The sequence below is a fragment of the Nelumbo lutea genome, chromosome 1 (assembly GCF_056320005.1).
Source record: "Nelumbo lutea isolate HS-2025 chromosome 1, American lotus-T2T, whole genome shotgun sequence".
Lineage (NCBI taxonomy): Eukaryota > Viridiplantae > Streptophyta > Magnoliopsida > Proteales > Nelumbonaceae > Nelumbo > Nelumbo lutea.
In genome coordinates this window covers 212,427,669-212,449,354 of record NC_142684.1, presented here as the reverse complement: position 1 = coordinate 212,449,354, position 21,686 = coordinate 212,427,669, and the positions used below count along the sequence as shown (strand labels likewise).

Below are 21,686 nucleotides of genomic sequence, written 5' to 3'. Positions count from 1 at the left end.
TATTGGTGTAATGAAGGGGCAAACAAAGGTATTTTGGGCTGAATTTTTGTGGGTAGGGTTTTTAGGGTGTCTAGGATCTTATGGAAACATTTGATTGATTTTGGAGGGCCAAAATCATGGAAATTTGGGTCAACGAGAGCATTCAAAATGGAATATTTGTTTAATGTTAGGGTAAATAGGGGAATTTTAGGTTAAAAATTTATGGGTAGATGCTTTTGGTGTGTCTAGGGTTCAATTGTATGGTCTAATTGATTCAAAGGTGTTAGGATCAAGGAGATTTTGGTTGTTAGTGCTTTAGGCTAATGGGAGGGTTTGAAAGGGAATCTATGTTTGATAAAAGAATAAACAGAGGGGAATCTTGGGTTGAAATTTCAGGGGTATATATTTTGGGAGGTCCTAGGTCTGATGTCGATGTTCAGGGATTTTTAGGTACTTCAGAAGGATTGGAATGGTCTTATTGGGTGTTCAGGGTAAATTGGGGTTTTGACGACGAATTGAGTAAAAATTAGGTGCTGACAATGGGGTTTCTAGAAGTATTGGTCTCTTGGATCATTTAGTGGGGTTTGATTGGTCCATAAATGGTATGATCGAGGGCATTTAAGAAATGAATATCTTAGCCAATGAGATAACCCAAATTAGTATCTTATTGTAATGAAGGGTTAAATGGGGGATATTTGTGATGAAATTTTGTGGTACAGTGTTTATTAATATCTAAGGCTCTTTAAAAGCCCATTAATTCTAATTTGAAATTTGGTTAAAAAATCTCATGCATCTCACAGGTTTCAACTAGTAATTTTCTATGAAAGAGTGCATAGGTGTATGATAATAGGGAGATTACAGAACCTCATTGCAAGTATGAAATAACAACAGTAGTTGCCAAATTTAGTGAGTTCCTTATAAGGACCTCATGTAGTCACTAGGGACCGTAGTAACCTATCCATGAGACAAAAGAAAATGTGGTCTTACTAAATTTAGTGAGATCCCCCAATAAAAAGTATCTAAATTTAGTGATCCTAATTCATGTTTAATTAGGATCTCACCATTAACATTTCTTTGACATGAGCTGTTTTTCATTAAGTTCTTTCGTTAGGTCAACTTAGAAATGTCTTATGGTGTTGCAGGATGCAAATATGTAAAAGCAATGGTTGGTTCAATACATGTAAATTGATGTAAAATAAGGACAGGCCTAAGACACCCTTGACCCTAAAAAAAAAGTTGACAAATTATGGTGAATTGGAACACCCGTTACATAAGTTCATGCGTATTTTTTTTTAAGGCAAAATATCATATTTCATTGATGAATATAGAGTATTGGTCATAGTACCAAGCAAGAAAGTACATGAAAATAGAAAAGTGGTAACAATACCAAGTAAGAATACAAGTCTCTAGAACAAAATATTTACAGTGGATCAAAGGAGAAAATGAAGAACCTCTGCAATCGACAAAAGGTCAGGTAGAATTACCAACAGGAGATAAATGAGCGCATCTCTAACCACCGAAAGAGGGATTAATACAGTAGCGATTCGTCATAAATTTAACCATTTGGAACCATAACTGTCGGAACTTTAACGAACTGGAACTAACTAGAACTTTAGAAGTCTAGAAGTATAACCACCGGAACTGTTATTACCGAAATTGGAACCAACTGAAAGTTTAACCACCCGGTAAAAGTAACTGTCGGAACTATTAACACCGAAAGTGGAACCAATTGGAACTTTAATCACCCGGAACTTAGACTGCTGGAACTGTTGTTGTCGGGAGCAGAATCGACTGGAACTTGTTGCCAAAACTGGAACCAACTAAAATGTTAACCACCCGGAATTGTAATTGTCGAATTTGTTATCATTGGAACTAGATCCACCCGAAATTTTAAGTGCTGTTGAAGTAAAATAAGGAGGCAGTCACCAACGATGTATCAAAGTAGCGATTAAGGCCACCGCTCAACATTTCACCTCCTGTGCTAAAATCCTTACAAAAAAGAACAAAAGAAAAACAAGGAAAAAGAAAAAAAAAGGAGAAGAAATGAAAGAAAATGGAGGATTGGACCGATTTAATCAAGAAGAGAAGGAGTGGGGGATAGGGAGAAGGGAAGAAGAAAACATAGAAGAAAGGAAGAAAGTTGGAAGAAAATGAACGGCTAAAATAGAAAGAAGAGAAAAACCCGAAGACAATATCGAGATGGAAACTCTCTCAGAAAAGAGAGAAGGAACCTCTGAAAATCTAGAGATGGAGACTCTCTCAGAAAAGTGAGAAAACCTCTTAAAATCCAGAGACAAAGACTCTCTAGAAGAGAGTGGGAACCTCCCTCTCCCCCTATGTGACAGTGGGGTTTTAGAATTAATGTATAAATGAAAAAAAAGCAGGCGTTGAGGTTACAATTAATGTATCATATACAAATTACAAGTAGTGATCTTAATCTAATATTACTGAATTATATTAGACCATATTCGTACTCCTTTATGTAGTAAGTGACAAACATATATCTAGGTCATCTTCACTGATTACTCGGGTATATAATTCAAAAGATCCAAACTTCACTCGTTTATATACAAGTGTGAAGATGGAAATGGCCCTTGACCAACTTTCTTACCCTTTTTCATTGGATGACCTTTGTTTTCTCTCTCGAAAAAAAAAAATAGCAAGATCCAAAAACTAGGAGTATTTCTTTTGAAATTCTTTCACGAGAAACAGGGTGTGAATGAGACATGTGTAGACCCACTGCATCTTAACTTAAGCAACTCCGTTCATCCATACACCTTCCCTTACAAACCGATTAGTTGAATTTGTCAAAGGTCTTCTGTAACACCCAGCCAAGAACTTCCCATCGACTCCTCAAGAATGAAGAAGAATAAATAACTATAATAATAAAAATAAAAAGTTATTGGTGTTTGAAAATTTTGATTATTGAAAATCAAAATTCTCATCACCCTTGTAACTTCTAGTATTATTCTCTAACTGTCTTTCAAACTTTAATAATAAATGGCGTTATTTCTTGCTTCTTAATTTCTTTTCTTTCTAGATAGAAATAATGGCGAGAACGAGAGACCCAACCCAGGAAGCAGAAGATGAAGAGGAGCAAGATCGTTTATCATATCGACAAAGAAGGAAGAAACCCGCTAGAGTTGAGAGGAAAGAGCTTGGGCTGTCATGCATGTTAAACACTGAAATTAATGCTGTTCTAGCAGTGTTGCGGCGTATCACCGACTCCAATTCCCTGGATGAGAGTTATGATTCTTCGTTGTTTAATTCTTTGAAATCTCTACGAGCATTACTCTTCAAGCCAAAGCAGGAATGGCGCTTAATTGATCCCTCTATTTATCTCTCTCCGTTCCTAGATGTGATACAAAGCGATGACATTCCTATTCAGGCAACAGGTATTGCCCTCCTCACAATCCTCAAGATTCTCAATTCTGATATCTTCGATGAGAAGACTCCAGGTGCTGGAGATGCCATTAACGCTGTTGTCATTGCGGTTACGAACTGTCGAATCGAGATGATAGACACGACATCCGAAGATATTATCCTTACCAGAGTTTTGCAGCTCTTGTCAGGGATCATGAAGAACCGTATTTCGTTTCTTCTCACTGATCATGCTGTATGCACCATCGTCAATACCTGCTTCCAAGTCGTCCAGAAGTCTGCCAGTAGAGGGGATTTGCTCCAGCGAAATGCCAGACACACAATGTATGAATTGATCCAAACAATTTTTAATCGGTTACAGGAGCTTGATGTTCGAGATGGAAAGAACGAGTCAAATGTCAACGATGCAGATTTTGGTTGCGACTTGGATTATTCTGGTTACGGAGCCCGTTCTGCAACTGATATCTTCCATTTCTTGTGCTCTTTACTCAATGTAGTGGAAGTGATGGATACTGAGGGACCCACTACTCCAAATTCCGAAGACAATTTTCAGCTATTTGCCCTTGTTTTGATCAACTCCACAATAGAATTGAGTGGAGAGGTAATTCCTAAGCACCCAAAAATTCTTAGGATGATCCAAGAAAATCTGTTCCACTCTTTAATCCACTATGGAACAGGTTCAAGTCCACTATTCTTGTCTATAATCTGCAGTACTGTTCTCAACATCTACCATTTTCTTCGCAGGTAAAATCAATTAGGAATTTCTACCACTCTTTTAATTTATACAAAAAAAGCTACTCATAAGTAAGAAAGTAAAACCCTTAGCTACTTCCACTTTACAGGTATATCAGGTTCCAACTTGAAGCTTTCTTCACATTTGTTTTGTTAAGAGTTGCTAGCGAGGAAACATTGCCTCAGTTTCAAGAGGTTGCACTCGAAGGAATTATAAGTTTTTGCAGGCACCCCAAGTTCATAATTGAGATGTATGTGAATTATGATTGTGATCCTCTCTGTCGAAATGTGTTTGAAGAGGTTGGGAAGTTGCTTTGCAAGCATGCATTTCCACAGGGCAACCCATTGAATGGTTTGCAAATCCAAGCCATTGAAGGCCTTATCATCATGATTCAGAACATAGCTGATCACATTGTTGATGATGAAAGTTCAACCTCTGCTGGATCGTATCCAGTTGAGGTTACAGAGTATAGACCTTTTTGGGTAGAGAAATCCAACAGAAATGAAGATTTAGACACTTGGATTGAATACATGAGGGTAAGGAAAGCACAGAAAAGGAAGATAATGATCGCTGCTAACCATTTCAATCGAGACGAGAAGAAGGGGCTGGAGTATTTGAAAGTTGCACACTTGGTCTCCGAGCCACCAGATCCAAAGGCTTTTGCATACTTCTACCGCTACACTCCTGGATTAGACAAGAACACCATTGGGGATTATCTTGGTGACCCTGATGAGTTCCATCTTGAAGTCCTCAAAGAATTCACCGGAACATTTGACTTTTCTGGAATGATCCTTGACACTGCTCTTCGGACTTTCCTTGAAACTTTTCGGTTACCGGGAGAGTCTCAAAAGATACACAGGATACTCGAAGCATTCTCTGAGAAATTCTACGATCAGCAATCCTCAGAACTCTTCGTGAGCAAGGATGCTGTGTTCATTCTTTGCTACTCACTCATTATGCTCAACACTGACCAACACAACCCACAGGTGAAGAAGAAGATGACAGAAGAAGAATTCATTAGAAACAATAGAGCCATCAATGGAGGGAAAGATCTCCCTAGAGAATACCTCTCTGATCTCTTCCAATCAATTGCAACCAATGAAATAACATTGTTTGGCCAATCAGGTTCATCTGGAGAAATGGATCTAAAATGGAGTGACATAATCAACCGGGCAAAAGTCATGGAGCCCTTCATCCTAAGTAATTTTGATCGCCGACTTGGGAGAGATATGTTTGCTACCATCGCTGGACCTGCAGTTGCATCCATTTGTGCAACCTTTGAGCAATCCGATGAGGATGAAATCCTCCATGAATGCGTTGAAGGGATATTTGCAGTGGCAAGGATTGCACAGTTTGGATTGGGGGACGTTCTTGATGAACTCATTGCTTCCTTCTGCAAATTCACCACACTTCTAAATCCTTATGCCTCTGCAGAAGAGACACTTTATGCTTTCATTAACGACCTAAAGCCAAGGATGGCAACTCTTGCCGTCTTCACCATCGGAAATAAGTTTGGGAACTCAATTCGAGGGGGATGGAGAAACATTGTGGAATGCCTGTTAAAACTAAAAAGGTTAAAGCTACTTCCACAATCTGTTGTTGAACACAATATAACTTCATCGACTGACTATGCAACGAATGCCAAAATAGACTCAGGTGTCATTCTTCCACCTTCAGATAATACAATTTCAACGACTGGCTTAATTACACGGTTCTCACATTTCCTATCCTTGGAGTGTTCTGAAGACTCTTTGACACTTCCAGGATGTGAGTTTGAACAAAACTTGAAAGTAATCCAACAATGCCGAATAGGAAACATCTTCAGTGGTAGCTCAAGCTTGCCGGAGGAATCATTGCAGAACCTTGGACGCTCCCTCATATTTGCAGCTGCTGGGAAAGGCCAAAAGTTTAGCACACCTGTTGAAGAAGAAGAGACTGTTGAGTTCTGTTGGGATCTGATCACCACTATTACTTTAGCCAACATTCACAGGTTCTTAGTCTTTTGGCCTTCTTTCCATGACCACCTTATCGTGGTTGCTCAATTCCCTATTTTCTCCCCTTGCCCGTTTGCAGAAAAAGCCATTGCAGGACTTATGAAGGTTTGTCTCAAACTCCTTTCTTCTTACCAATCTGAAAAGCTATCTGAAGAGCTCATCTTCAAGTCCATAGCATTGATGATTAAGCTTGACAAAGAGATCTTGGAAACATGTTGTGAGAACATAACACATGTCGTGAGCAGGATTATCATAGAGTTTCCTGCAAATGTACAGACTCCAGTAGGATGGAAGACAATTCTTCACATGTTATCATATGCAGGCAGACTCCCTGAAACCTATGATCAAGGAATCGAGGCTTTGATCACGCTCATGTCAGATGAAACACACATGTCACGGACTAACTATGCCTCTTGTATTGAGTGTGCTTTTGGATTCGCTTGTCTCAAGATTATTCCTTTGGAAAAGAGTTGGAAGATACTAGACTTGATGGCAAGTTCTGTGAGCTTGTTGGTTCAATGGTGCCGAAGTGGATACTCTGACCCTGGGAGCGGCTTAAGTAGCTCAAGCAACTCTTCTCTAGAGGATAACATGAAACCGCTAAACTCTTTCAATTTCACAATGAATTTGTTCCTCCGAGTAGCAGATTCCCTTAGAAAGACTAGTTTAGTCCGACGAGAGGAGATAAGAAATCATGCAGTGTTATCCCTACAAAAAAGCTTTACATTTGCAGAAGATTTAGGCTTCACACCGGCCAATTGCACAAGTTGTTTCAACCTCATCATATTTGCAATGGTAGATGATCTACATGAGAAGTTAATCGAATACACAATGAGGGATAACTCAGAGAAGGAGGTCAGAAGCATGGTCGGAACACTCAAGTTAGCAATGGAGCTCTTGACCGAGGTTTTCCTGCAGTTTTTGAAGCCAATATCGCTGACATCGGGGTTCAGGACATTCTGGTTAGGAGTGTTAAGAAGGATGGATACATGTATGAAGGCTGACTTGGGAAACATTGTTGAAACAAGGTTGCAAGTAATGGTGCCTGATTTATTGAGGAAGATTATCACAACAATGAAAGAGAAGGAGATTTTGGTGCAAAGGGATGGTGATGATTTATGGGAGATTACCTACATTCAGATACAATGGATAGCTCCTTCACTAAAGGAGGAGTTGTTTCCTGAAGAAGACTTTTAGTTTTAGAGAAAATAAGAGGAAAAATGTAGAAAAATACCTTTTTTTTCCTTCTTAGATAACATATGTAGATTAAGTGGTTAAGATGATGAAGATGAAATTAATTATTATTGGTCAATATTAGTTTCCTATTGATGGCACAAGTGCACAACATGTTTTTAAAAAACGACCCGAAAATGGAATCGTTCTGGCCACCTGTTTCCAGGTCAACGGTTCAACTGTCTGGTTCGAATGAATGGCATGTTCTAACAAAAATTTTAAAAATAAAAAAATAATTAAAAATACAAAATGGCCAAAACCATTGAATAGGTCGATGATTTGACCGCCCAGGTCAATGGGTCATTGACCGATTCAACGGTTTTGGCCAGGGATCAGGTTTGAGTTAAAATGGAACCGATTGCCTAGATGGTTCTCGGGTGAAATGGTCAGACTGTCCGAGTCAACGGTGGTTCGAAAATCATGTGGCACAAGATAGGTTAATTTCCTTTCCTTCTTTCAATGTAATTTTTTAAGCCCTAAACTTTACTCTCACCAAGGGGTAACCATGTGAAATTTTATTAAGGGTAAAAGACTTAAACCTCCCTTGAGGTTTCTCCTAAATACTAAAACATCCCCTCACCTTTAAAAATGGACTTAGACCTCCCTTGTGAGTGATGTTAATGGGCCCAAACCTCCCTTTCCATCCATACTAGTGAATGGCCCTGTACTAAGTTTTTGTTATATAGTAAAAATATTAACAAAATTTGTAATTATTGAAATATTTACGTAAAATATTTTTTCCAATCAAGTATAATTATTATATAATAGATTTGTTAATTCATATTTTTCATTTACGAATAAAAATTAATGATTTGGCTTAACATTTGATGGAAACGAAATCGAGTTAAATAAATAAATTACCAAACTCAATAACTTTCAGCAAGTAATATTTAGTAATTAAATTTTCTTACTTACAATTTTATATTATTAATAAAATAATTACATGTATTACTGATATTATAATATAGATATTAATATTAATGATTTGAAAATCAATAATGTTCATAATATATTAATTTCTAAAAATAATATTATTAATTACAATTGCTTATATTAAATAATCTTAATTATAAATCAATAATGTTAGTAATTACAAATCAGTAATTAGCATTATTAATGAATCTGAATATTAATAACAGGAATGATTATAATATTAAAATTACTGATTTAATATCAGTAATGGCATTAATAATATTGAAAACAAGAAATTACCAAAAGTGGTTTTCTTATTAATGAATTGACCAAAATTACTGTAAATATCAATAAATACTTATGGCTCAAAAGTTACTGATAATATCAAAATTAATTTCAGAGTTAAAAAATAGATTTAATTTTACTGAAATAAATTTTCCAAAGAAATTGTATCAATAAATTTTAATATTTCAGTAATAATTGACCAAAATTTTCTGAAAGAATAACTAATAGTATCAAAATTAATGTAAATACAAAGACTATAAATTTATATTTATTGAAATAATTTTTCTAGTGAATATATATCAATAAGTTTTAATTATGGAATTTATATGTATTAATATTTTAATTAATTATTAATTTTTAAGTTATCATTTATTTAAATAAATAATTTAGGCACACAATCTGAAATTAAATAACCGAAATCAATAATTTTCAGCAAGGAATTTCTACTAATTAAATACAGCTATTTATAAAGTTATATAATTAGTGATTATAAAATTACTACTGTTAATAATATATTAATTAATGTAAATGTAGAAATGAAATAAATTTATATTTAATGAATTAAAATTTCAAATGAAAATTTATTAATAATTTATAATTGTGAAATTTATATTAATTAATATTTGGATTAATTATTAAATTTTCATAATCATTTATTTCAATAAGTAATTTACACACACTTCCTGAAATTAAAGTACCAAAATCAGAAGTTTTCTGCAAATAATTTCTATAAGTTAAAATTTCTTATTTAAAAGGTTATAAGATTAATGATTATAAAATCACTAATGTTAATGATATATTAATTAATGATCAGTATAACATATAAAGCGGGGGTTTTTTGGATTAATTAACATTATTAATTAATTAATAATATTATTAATTATAATTACTGATATTAAATAATCCTCATTATATATCGTTAATGTTAGTAATTGTAAATTAATAATTAACAATATTAATGAATCTGAATATTAATAATAGAAATAATTATAATATTAAAATTACTGATTTTAATATCAGTAGTGGTAATAATAATATTTAAAAACAATAAATTAGCAAAAGTATTTTTTAATAAATTGATCAAAATTACTGAAAATATCAAAATGTCAATGTTATAAAAATAAATTTAATTTTACTGAAATAAAATTTCCAATGAAAAGTTATCAATAAATTTTAATTATGAAATTTATATTTATTAATATTTTAATTAATTATTAATTTTTCAATAAAAGTTGACCAAAATAACTGAAAATATTAATATATACTTATTGCTAAAAAATTACTTCTAATATCAAAATTAATGTACATGTAAAGAAAATAAATTGATATTTCTTGAAATAATTTTTCTAGTGAATATTTATCAATAAGTTTTAATTTTGGAATTTATATTTATTAATATTTTAATTAGTTTGTAATTTTCAGTTACCATTTATTTGAATAATTATTTTAGCACACATTAAGAAATTAAATAACCAAAGTCAATAATTTTCAGCAATTAATTTCTATTAGTTAAGTATAACTACTTATAAAGTTATATAATTAGTGAATATAACATTAAAATTGGGTTTGTTGGAAACTGAATTGAATTAAATATGAATATTAAATAATTATTATTAACAATGTTATTAATTATCATTAATGACTTAAGCTGGATTTAGTTCAATACCTAACTAATTTAATTAATGTTAATTATTATTAATTAATGTTAATCATTAATTACACCGGCATTTGGTTTAAATGCATTAAACCTAGGTCCCTTGGAAACTGGGTCGGCTTATATACATATATGATATAATACTTTAAACCAAACCTATTAGATAATAAGTAAAACCCGGATTCGTATTTTGTTCAGACCTGACCCACCTGATCCATATTGCATCACCTTCTTAACCTGAGTCTTAACTCGACAGAGCGAAGGCAACAAATGTACAGTGGCCATCGAGAGGTAAAAGAAGGGTGGTTTATCACCCATTTCAACAAAAATATGTGTTAAATATTCAAAGTAATAAAAGAGAATGTGAATGGAGGAAGGAAAAATGAAAAAAAGAAAAACGTAATTCGGTTGTGATCTCAACCCTAGTGAATACAATTGATCGGTGTTTAATGGAAGCCACTACACAACCATTTCTGACTCAGTTGATCCATCGTCTTCTCAGGCATTGGTTCCTACTGCATTCAGAAAACGGCATGTATCCTATGAACCTCCTAGCCATTGCTTGCTGGGCATGGTCAGCGATCATTTATAAATAGTGTAAAACTTATAATACTAATTTAAAACAGTAACAAAGGAGTAGCAATGAACTTCTAAGTGAAAGGCAAAAACTGCTAAAACTTACTGATGCAAGCAATTAATTTTGTATTCGATAGAATATGAAACACGAAACAACTAAAAAATAGAGCATGTAAATATACTAAACGGATTGAATTACGGCTTCTCTGAAGTTACAGTTTAAGGAACCCAATTGAATGTCTGCTTTCTCTAAAATTCCAGTTTCCAAGCAGATTGAACTCAATATAGAGGTGCAGCAGTTCGAATGATAGGATTGAAAGTTTGAAACCTGACCCATAACCCATTAACCTCTCCTCTTCCTACAATTTAGATATATGGCTTTCAACCAACTACATACTACAATGGAATGAGGGGTTTTGGTTTGCTGAAACACAGGTAAGTGACTTACTAAATAACTAAACTCTCTCTACATGTAGTATTATATGGCCACGTGTGTGAATGAGGAATTGAACATCCACTTCTGAGATGGTAGCTGGCTTTGGGCATTGTTAGTGGGCTCTATTTGTTTATGATTTTCAAAGTACAGGTGTCTGAATGGAGGAGAGCCATGTGTCTGACTAGGGGGGCTTTGGCCTGAAATCCTTTCATTAATATATATACTAGTGAATGAACCCGTACTAAGTACGGGGAAGCTAATATCATACATACATACATACTTATATATATATATATATTTAATAGTATTAAATTCATAATTAAATTATATGAATACCATAATAAATAATGTTAATCAATATAATTTTGATAAATTTTGTCAATAAATGTTACTGTTAATTACTGTTAATTATTAGAACATTATCGAAACACTGGAAATAAAAATTACAAACACGTGTAGATACCAGTAAGAAATACTATTTATAAGGTAAAGTTTTAAAATATAAACTGCTATATTAAATACTATTAATTAATATTGCTAACATTTAAAGAATGTATCCGTATGGTGCATGGAGTGTTGGATTTGGCTTTTGCTAGTTAATCATCTTTTTAATTAATCATATTTAATTATTTAATCATATTTAGATTTTTTAGCAAATGACATAATGTGCAATTTCAGTTCTTTGAAAAATACAATTTTACCCTTTATTAAATTATTACCCATTTTTCCTTCAAGAAAACTTTCCCCTTTAATTTGTTGTGTCTAATGTAAACAAAAACTTTCCCTTTTCTTGCAACTTCCTCCACATAAAATGTAGGAAGAAAACTAGTCATGCAGATAAGAACTCTTTGCGAGCAAGGAAACAAATAACGGAAAATGTAATCGAATAAGATGAATCGGCAGGAAAAATAAGTAGGGTTTGTGAAGATAACACTGGAGGGAAGCAAATAGCTGTGGAGAGCAGAGCAGGGTGGAGGAGTTCTTCCGTGTTCTCTGGCGAATACATGATGCCATTAATTATTTTGAGAGGTGAAGGCAAAAGAAAGGAGTGACTACTAGATATTTTACCAGTTTTCTATTCATTTTCTTGTTCGGTGATATGGAACTGCAACTATTTCTCCAATTATGTTTCCATTCAAACAATACAAAATCAATGAAAATGTAAAACCCAGAACACATTCTGACTTTCCCATAGATAAAAAAAGAATTGAATTTTTTTTTGGAAAACCAAGGAAAATCACACTGATTTCCCCATATGATTTCCTTATAAAAGTGCTGATAATTGATCCATCAATCTTTTGCTGGAGAAACCCAAGAGTAATATAAAGGATAATCAAGTTTTTAGTATTCCAATGGTGTAGATGGTTGGAGTCTCTCACTCAATTTATTAGACCTATTTAATTCAGGGGTATATTAGTCATTTTTCTTCTTCTATTAAAGAAAACATTTTATGGATCTAAGAAGGGATGTCTAAGTCTATTAACTCATTTTCTTTCTTTGAATAAACTAGTTGAAAGACATTTTCTAAAAGCAAATTCATGTTGCATAAAGTGATTGTTAACTGGGCCACGTTAGCTCAAACCTAACTTTTAGGGTTGAAAGACATATATAGGGTTGAGGCCTTGGGCAGCCTGACCCAACCCCGATTCCAACATGTCTTCACATTTGCATATATAGAGATTATGCCCTTATCAAAATCCATGTAACAAAGACACACAATTAAAGTCCATCTAACTATGATATCATGGGTTGATCCATTTGACTTGATAAGTACATATCATCAAAATGGGGAAAATGGTTTACTTACGTGTTGGTTTTATATTTTGTATTCCATTTCCATTATCAACAAAAATACTTCTTTTTCATAGTTATTTTTGTTTAATTTGAATTTAAAAAATTACCTTAAATATAGGAGTATTATTAAGAAATAGGTAACAATTATAGAGGTTAAGGGTTATTTGGGAAAAGTTGTCTTAAATATAGGAGTTATTGGAGAGAAAAGGAGTAATTATAGGGGTCCTTAATGAGAGATATAGTGCAAATAGATTTTAATATTACAATTCGTGTGTATCAGCCAATATATTCAAAGTATTGGTCTTATATTAGACGATATAAACCTGAAATAAGATGATATGGGTAGGAATGGCAACAAGGTAGGGTAGTGTTGGGTTTTACATATCTTGTCCCCAACCCCAAACACTTATACCGCGCCTTAAACCTCGATGGAGCTAGAAATCCCAGTCTAAACTCCATATCCATAGGGAATGGGAATCCTTGAATTTACCCCACCTCTCCAGCCAGCATGGTTTCATTCACATTTTAGGTTGGATTTGAGCTTGACCCTATCCAATTTAATTTACTTTTTGGTAAATTATTCTAAAAGTTCTAATATCTTTGTGTTTTAATTTTTAAAGGGTATGGCAATGATTTGATTTAAGAATTTTCAAGTAGGTTTTAATATATCCATTCTCAAAAAATAATATGTATATGTATATTATAGCAAGCTAGGAATCCATGCATTGCATGGGCTTTATTAAAAGAATTTGAGGCAAAAGAACCTCGGATGCAACTTGGATGGGTCCAACCCGAGCCTAACTTAGCTCAACCAATGCTTTTTCATAGGTTGGGCATGAGTTTTCGAACTTCAAGTTTGGCTTGGGCCAAAAAGCTCAACCCCTAACCTAAACTCAGGTTGGACTTGAGTTGAGGCCTTAGGTAGTAGCTCGAGCCCGGCACACTCCCATCTGAGCCCGCCCAACATTTTATGCTATACATATCTACATATTATCAATCTATTCTATTTTAAAAGTGGGCTAAAAAGCTAACAAACCCAAGCCCACTGGCTTAACTTTGAGCTGAGCCACGTTTGAGCTCGAAGTTTTAGAATTAGGGTTGGGCTTGGGTTGACTCTCAACCCAACTCAACCTACCCATGTTTCACCCCTAGAAGGAGGATTGTGACATTCCAAATTGTATTAGTTTTTATTTTTATTAAGTTGTTTGAACCTTTATTAATTTTTATTTACTATTAATTTTTCTTAATTTTAAATGGATTAGGGGATTTTAAATTTATAATAATTAACTATAAAACTAATAATTTTGTTAATTTTTTAATTTTGTCAACAAATTTGTAGTATAATTTTATTTTTCACATGAAATTTAAATGAATATCAAAATATAAGGTTTATTTTTGAAACTAAAATTTTCTTACTTTTTGGTTTTTTTTGTTAATAAACATGGACCAATTTGTATTAACTTTATTTTAAAATAAATCTTGTATTAATAAAAAAGTATTAAAATATTTTGTATTAATTCATATTATTTTTATCTATAACTTTTATTAAATAATTAACTTAATTAATTAACTAATTTATTGTGTTATTAATTAATTATTTAGCTAATTAAATAAATTATAGTAATTATTTTATAATTAGTTAACTAATTATATAATTATCATTTTAATTATATAATCATTTTCTAATTTAAATAAATTTGTTAAGATAATTAATTAAAAAAAATAAATTAAATAAATTAAATTATAAAATAATTGTCTACTCTTATGTATTTCTATTATCATAGATTCAATTACAAAAGGCAAATATATCATTTTTTATGAAAATGTAAATATATCATTTCTATGTCTATACTACCATATCTATGTCTATAATCACAAAAAGGAAAATATATAATAATTTGGAGATAAAATAACTAATCTATATATCTATATCTATACTACCATAAAAAGTGGCAATAGCTCACCAAGGCTTTTGGACTTTTTCTTGACTAAAATTTTCAGCCCATTCTATTTCCTCTTGTTAAATCCCATATTTAAGATACTAATGTGTCCATTTTCTTGTCTAATTGTTGGGTTAGTGGTTTAACCATGTGAGTCAAATGAATAAACATATGATGTCATATTTAAATAAAAAAAAATTAAAATAGAAAAGATACGAAAAATATGAAAAGTATAAAAGTAAAAGAAATTTAAACACCTCTCTAATATTATAAATTAATCATATTAACAAATAAGTTTGATAAGGAAGAAACATTTTTATAAATGATGTAAATGAAATACAAAATTTTTAAAATTGATCTCAAAATGAAACTATTTTCCTGTCTTGGTGGTGGGTCAATGGTCCAACCATTTTAGATCAAATGGGTCAGCCCATGATGTCATAATCAAAAACTAAATATTTAGAAAAGATAGAAACAAAAAAAATATATAGAAATTTTATAGAAAGTATAGTACATCTATAATATTTTAAATTTACCATATTAAACAAATGAGTATGAAAATAAATTCTATAATATTTTAAATTTTATAGAAAGTATAGTACATCTATAATATTTTAAATTTATTAATGATGGAACTAGAATACAAAACTTAAAATTTACTCAAAAGCAAAGTGGTATTTCTATCCAAGTGGGGTGCCAACAGTTCAACAATCTAGGTTAAGTAGGTGAACTAATGATGTCATAGTTAAATAATAAAAAGTAAAAAAAATACACAAAAATAATAAATTGTAAAAAATATAGCAATTTTATAGAAAAATATGAGAACATATCTGGTGATGTGCGATCCGGTGTTCCCTGCTAGAGGACAACTCAGACGTCGGGCTAGTGAGGTCGCCTGGTCGAACTCCAAGAAGACAGGTTAGAATGTCCGGGTTGCTTTACCCGATGTGGGCATTCTGATGCTTAAGTTAGTGAATTAGAGGTTTTAGAGAGAGCTGAAAGTAAGAGTGCTAGTATTTGAGAGTTATATTCCGCATACCTTTTTCCTCAAGGAGGAGATGAGACCCTTATATAGGCGTTGTTTGGTGTGGGATTCACGCACCATGTCCGAGGTCTCCAGGAAGGCGTGCATGACCGGTCCGAAGTCCTCGGAGGTAGTCGTATACGTAGACTACCTAGCTAATTGACTTTAATTCTCAACATGGATAAATTTGGATAAATTTACCATTAAATTTCTTATTCATAAAAGAAAACATTGACTTAATTAATAACGTGGTGACCTAGCTAATTGAATTATTAAATAGATTGGCTCACATAGTGGGGTCATGAGTTAGACATTAATTCTCATTTCCCTTAATTTTTTATTTTATTTCCATAATTAAGAAAAATAATTTTTATTTATTGCATTTATTTTTTAATATGACCAATATATAAGATTAGATATTGATGAGGAGTAATTTGGCCCGACCTATAAATACCCAGACATGTGGAAGCGACTTACTGATTGGATGATGAAACGACATTTCCTGCCACCTTAGTGGGCCAAGTCACTGCTTATCACCCCATAAGCAACTAAGCCACTCTTTAATTTCCGATAAGAAGTGAAATAAATTAGTTTTATTATCTTTATTGTAAACATGCAATCTAAAGAAATGCCATATTAAAATTAATATGTTCAAATAATAACATTAAAAATTAATATTTATATTTATAAATGAAATAAAAATTCTACTAATTTATATTTATACCAAAGGTTCACTTTCTATTCCCAATAAATTTATAAAAATAAAAAAATTAATAATAGAATAATTATTTTAGTACTTAAAATTCATACATTTGTACATATTTATTATTAATTGATATTTTAATATATTTTATAAATTATTAATTGATATTTTAATTTACACTAGATAATAACATATTTATTATTTATAAAAAATATATGTTTCAAGCATACAATCTTATATTGAATCTATCAAATCCACTAATTTAAATTTACATCAAAAACGATTTTTTATTTTAGAAAATTTATTGAAATAAAAATGTTAATAATGGAATAATTATTTTAGTAATTAAAAATTATGAATTTTCATATGATATTATTTTAAAAATTTTAATATATAGATATGAAATATTTTTAAGTTAAGATTATAAATTTTATAAATTATCAATTGATATTTTAATTTACATTTTATAATAAAATATTTATTATTTACAAAAGGAAATATATTATTTATCAAACACGTGTAGTAGTTTTTCATTTTGCTTGTAGACGTACTAGCATTCAAGCCATTGCGTGGTAGCGCAGTCGTTTTCTTGCTGCTAGCATGTAACACCTTGAGTGCGTCAGCGTAGATATCAAGGGTTCCTTCTTTCTTCTCTGCTTTCAATTGATCCTTCAGATTTGAATCGTTTAGCTAGAGTCCATTCCGTGTCTTCTTAGAGGTTAAAATTTTTTATTTAGTTGACTTTTTTGTTACTGTTGAAAAATAAAAATAGTAAAATAGAAAATAATTGATATAATAATTAAAATATAATAACTGCATATATTTTGTGTCTTGGACTTAAATAAAATATAACATAATAATGGTTTTATGCATGTGTTAATTTGTAGAGATCTAAATAAATATAATATGAGTCTTGGAATCTTGATTGATGGATTATCAATGTGATATTATTTCATCCCATTATAATATTTGTAATATATTTTTTAATATATACCATAAAAATATACATTTCTTATGTATTTATACCTTATTTGTGGTTATTTTGACCTTAAAGTTAGTGTAATTGATATATTTATGAAATTTGTTTGTATTTTCTTAATGTATTCATGTATTTTCATATCTTTCATCCATATTCATGCATTTCCAAAGCATATCCATATCCATATCCATATCCAAGTTGTATGATATGATACACAATACCAGTACTTTGATCCTTGATGATAACTAGGTACCCATGACTAAAAGATTTGGTGCAAACTTTAATTTTTTCCCCTATTCAGGCGCCCTCGCTTTATGATGAAATGTCCAGTGATTTTCAATAGAGATCTGAAAGTGAAGGCATCTATAATCTTGTGAAGTGCACTTGCACCATCAGCAGTGTGGGTTGCATGATGCATTTTGGCGTTGGACAATAGTAAATTTCCACATGGATAGAATTAAAAAATAAAAAAAAAAAGCAACTTTGGAAAAGGATATAAAGAAGACCCAAAAAGTTGCTGGGTAGAGACCTGTCATTCATACATCGAAAACTTGGATCAAAATTTTGGATTCCGAAAATCATACTCAAAACAATATCCAAAAATAAGTTTGGTTGCTTTTGAATTTCTTTGCAATTGGATTCTGATGATGCTTATCTTCATAACAAAGTTTTCATGGCATTTATCCATCGTGTTTTAACTTTTAACATGATATTTTTGGGGGGCTAAGTTAATGTTAATCTACATTTTTGTACCCTTTCAAAGGGAGGACTCAATTTAAGGGCATCAAGGATTCAAGGGGGAAAGAAGGGTTTTCAACTAATAGTCACTTAGTTAGAGGAATAAGGCATTCATCAGAAAATTCGCACGTGGACCTCTATTGATATTGATTTCTAAATCTTAGGCTGTTCTTGAAAGAAACTTTCTATATAGAATCATGGGAATGATTTTCCTTTCAAAAAAGTGATTACAAAGAGAGGATACACTAGTTCAGAACAAACTTTAAAGCTTAAACATTGGCTTCCAAAGAAAAAAAAAATAGAAAATTATGGAGGAGGTTAGCTTTTGTATCTTTTCTTTTTGCTGGACCCAAAGCAAGAAGAACAGTACAGAAAAGCTAATGGGTTTGGAAAGCAAAGCAGCTGCATTCCCAGGTCATCTGGTTTCCACATCCATCTATTACTATTATCGTTCCCATTTTATCCATAAGCCATATTAGCTTCATCAACAATTTCGACTTCCCTGCTGCCACAAACAAAAGCTTTGAGTTGTGATCTCAAGTTTGGTCTCACCAATATGGCCCCAAGCAACAATGCTGTCGGAGCTATCAACTTCGTCGCCATGCTACTCTCCATCCCAATTATCGGTGCCGGAATCTGGCTTGCAACAGAAACCGACAATTCTTGCGTCAAGATTCTTCAATGGCCGGTCATCATTTTAGGCATCTTGATGTTGGTTGTAGCTCTTGCAGGCTTTATAGGAAGCTTCTGGCGCATCCCATGGCTCCTCATCTTCTATCTCATCGTCATGCTCATTCTTATAATACTACTGGCGAGTCTAGTGATCTTCATCTACATGGTTACTGTTAAGGGCTCAGGTCATCTTGCTCCTGGTAGGGTTTACCTAGAATATCATCTGAATGACTATTCAGGATGGCTCCGTCAAAGGGTACAGGCTTCTTTCAACTGGAATCGTATCAGGAATTGCCTTAGCTCAACCAGTATGTGTTCGGAGTTGAATCAGAGATATCATTTTGCTCAGGATTTCTTCAATGCACGGATCAGCCCAATACAGGTAATTGCTTATACAGATTTCCCTCTTATTTACATATTAATTCTTTTCTAGCTAATTTAGACTATCAATCTAGTCAAGAACAACTTAAGATTACACTGTCTTTACTTTGGTTCATACAAAATTAGAATAAGAATGTTGGAATTCTACAAGTGTACTCTTAACCATAGCGACGAGGCTATAGCTAAGCTCCACACTGGTCAAGGCTGTTCATAAGCTATCAACCTAATTCTGTATTTTGATTTAAAAAACAGTTTTTGTTTTTTTTTTTCAATTCTAAGGAATCCTTAGTGACCGTTTGGGAGGGCTTAAGCCCAAGTCTACTAAAGGCAACCATGCAAAGTACAATGTTTAGATTCTTTAGCATGTGGTGTGGTGATCACTAAGCTCCTTTTTGACTAAATAGACCCCTTCGTTTTTTTTTCTTTTTCTTTTTCTTCTTTCTTCAGTCAGGGTGCTGCAAGCCACCGACGGAGTGTGGGTACACATTTGTGAACCCAACGTATTGGATTAGCCCCATAAACACAGCAGCTGACATGGATTGTTTGCAGTGGAGCAATGATCAGACACAGCTCTGCTATGCCTGTGACTCATGCAAAGCAGGGTTACTAGCTAATCTCAAGAAGGAATGGAGAAGAGCAGACATTATTTTGCTCATCACCCTTGTTGCCCTAATCTGGGTTTACTTAATGGGGTGTTGTGCCTTCAGGAACGCCAAAACAGAAGAATTGTTTCGTAAATACGAGCAAGGTTATGTTTAATTAGAATTTCGACTGAGTTAGAAACATATTATCTCACAAATTAAGCTTTTGTGTGGAGTGCAGTATGTCCGGTTATTTATTCGTGTACGAGGCTTTTCTGTAGTGCTGTGCTGATATGTCATATATTTTTATTACCTAACTGTGTGATTTTATTCTTTATTTAGCTGAATAAATAGGAAAAATGGGCTTAACATCTGGATGTGATTTACTGGATGTGTCAAAAGTTGATGGCTCCCGAAGTAGAATCATAGAACAAAGCTGGAATCATTGATAACAAGGTAGTGCACCAAAAAGTAAAAGCAATTTGCTTTAGAGTAATTAACCAACCATTGTTTAAAGCATGACTTCACCATTAAGAAACTTTTAATCAGTAGTTCATTTGTTATTAGGCTGTGTTTGGTTTGATAGAAAATAAGAATAAAAAATGTCCTTAAGAGCTTTCCCTCAATTTTCTGGTTCTCTCATATTTTCTATCAAACAAAAGATCGAACAGGGTCCACGTCTCAGGTCATATTTTGGGCTCGTTTAAAAGGTGTCCAAGAGAAGAGCGGGCCTATGAAGCTCTGATTCATAACTTGAATTAAGTGGGTATAAGAGATTGGAGCCCATTAAAGGCAATCTGCTCTCGGCGCTCAGGGGTGGAGAAGAGAGGGAGGAGGTTGGGGTAGTTTTAGCCGCAACTGCAAGGATGAGACTCCTGATCTCCTGCCCACAGAAACTCTGCCCACGTCTACCCACAACACACTATCCCGTTGAATTGGGAACATCTTCCCCTGCATAATACTATGTAGGAGGATGAGATATTCTCTATGTGTGGCTGTGATGTTGTGTGGGTAGACATGGGTAGAGTTTTGGTGGGCATGAGATTCAAACTCGAAGGGAATCCAGATCTCCTACCCATAGGCAGGGTCATATTTCAAGTAGATTTCTAGCCCAGTAAACCCAAATTTGGGTAAGGCTCATATCCCTTAAATATGGAAAACCAAACAAGTTATAAGACCCATGCCATTTAATTAATATTCCTATAGTCCATGACCTAAGCACTCTTTAGTAGTTTTCCACTATTAAATGATGAGCCAACAAAATCGGCTAATTCTATATGGATCAAATCGTACAGCTACGCCCTGTCATTTCTTCTAATGATGTGCGTTTTGGCAGGTCCCGACTGGCAGGTGACTCAGATGCCTAGTTGAACAATCCCTACCTAGAATGTAGTTTGGACGCCTAGCTGAATGGTTCCTAACTAGAAGGTGGCTCAGATGCATAACTGAATGGTGACGAGCTGGGAGGTGGCTCTGACGCCTAACTGAATGGTGACAAGTTGGAAAGTGGCTCTGACACCTAGCTGAATTGTCCCTAACTGAAGGTGGCTCTGACGTCTACCTGAACTGCCCCTAATTGAAGGTGGATTTGACGCCTACCTAAACTGCCCCTAGCTAAAGGTGGCGAGCTGCATAGTTTATTGGTGTGACCTGCAAGGAAATAGTGTTAGAGTGCCCGACTTTCTTTACCC

The 21,686-nt window shown here is 33.2% G+C and overlaps 2 protein-coding genes across 2 annotated transcripts; both read left to right on the top strand.

The window, feature by feature from the left end:
* The first annotated feature begins 2,799 nt into the window (after positions 1 to 2,799).
* On the top strand, positions 2,800 to 7,399 carry GNL2 (GNOM-like 2). Its single transcript, XM_088962895.1, has 2 exons — positions 2,800 to 4,104; positions 4,203 to 7,399. Exons 1-2 carry the CDS (start codon positions 3,029 to 3,031, stop codon positions 7,282 to 7,284), a joined length of 4,158 nt encoding a protein of 1,385 aa, XP_088819021.1. The 5' UTR covers positions 2,800 to 3,028; the 3' UTR covers positions 7,285 to 7,399.
* Positions 7,400 to 18,720: 11,321 nt separating this feature from the next.
* Positions 18,721 to 20,364, top strand: LOC148880835 (protein TORNADO 2-like). The gene is made up of 2 exons (XM_088962894.1): positions 18,721 to 19,415; positions 19,862 to 20,364. The coding sequence occupies exons 1-2, from the start codon at positions 18,918 to 18,920 to the stop codon at positions 20,171 to 20,173; spliced, it is 810 nt and encodes a 269-aa protein (XP_088819020.1). The 5' UTR covers positions 18,721 to 18,917; the 3' UTR covers positions 20,174 to 20,364.
* Positions 20,365 to 21,686: the final 1,322 nt, after the last annotated feature.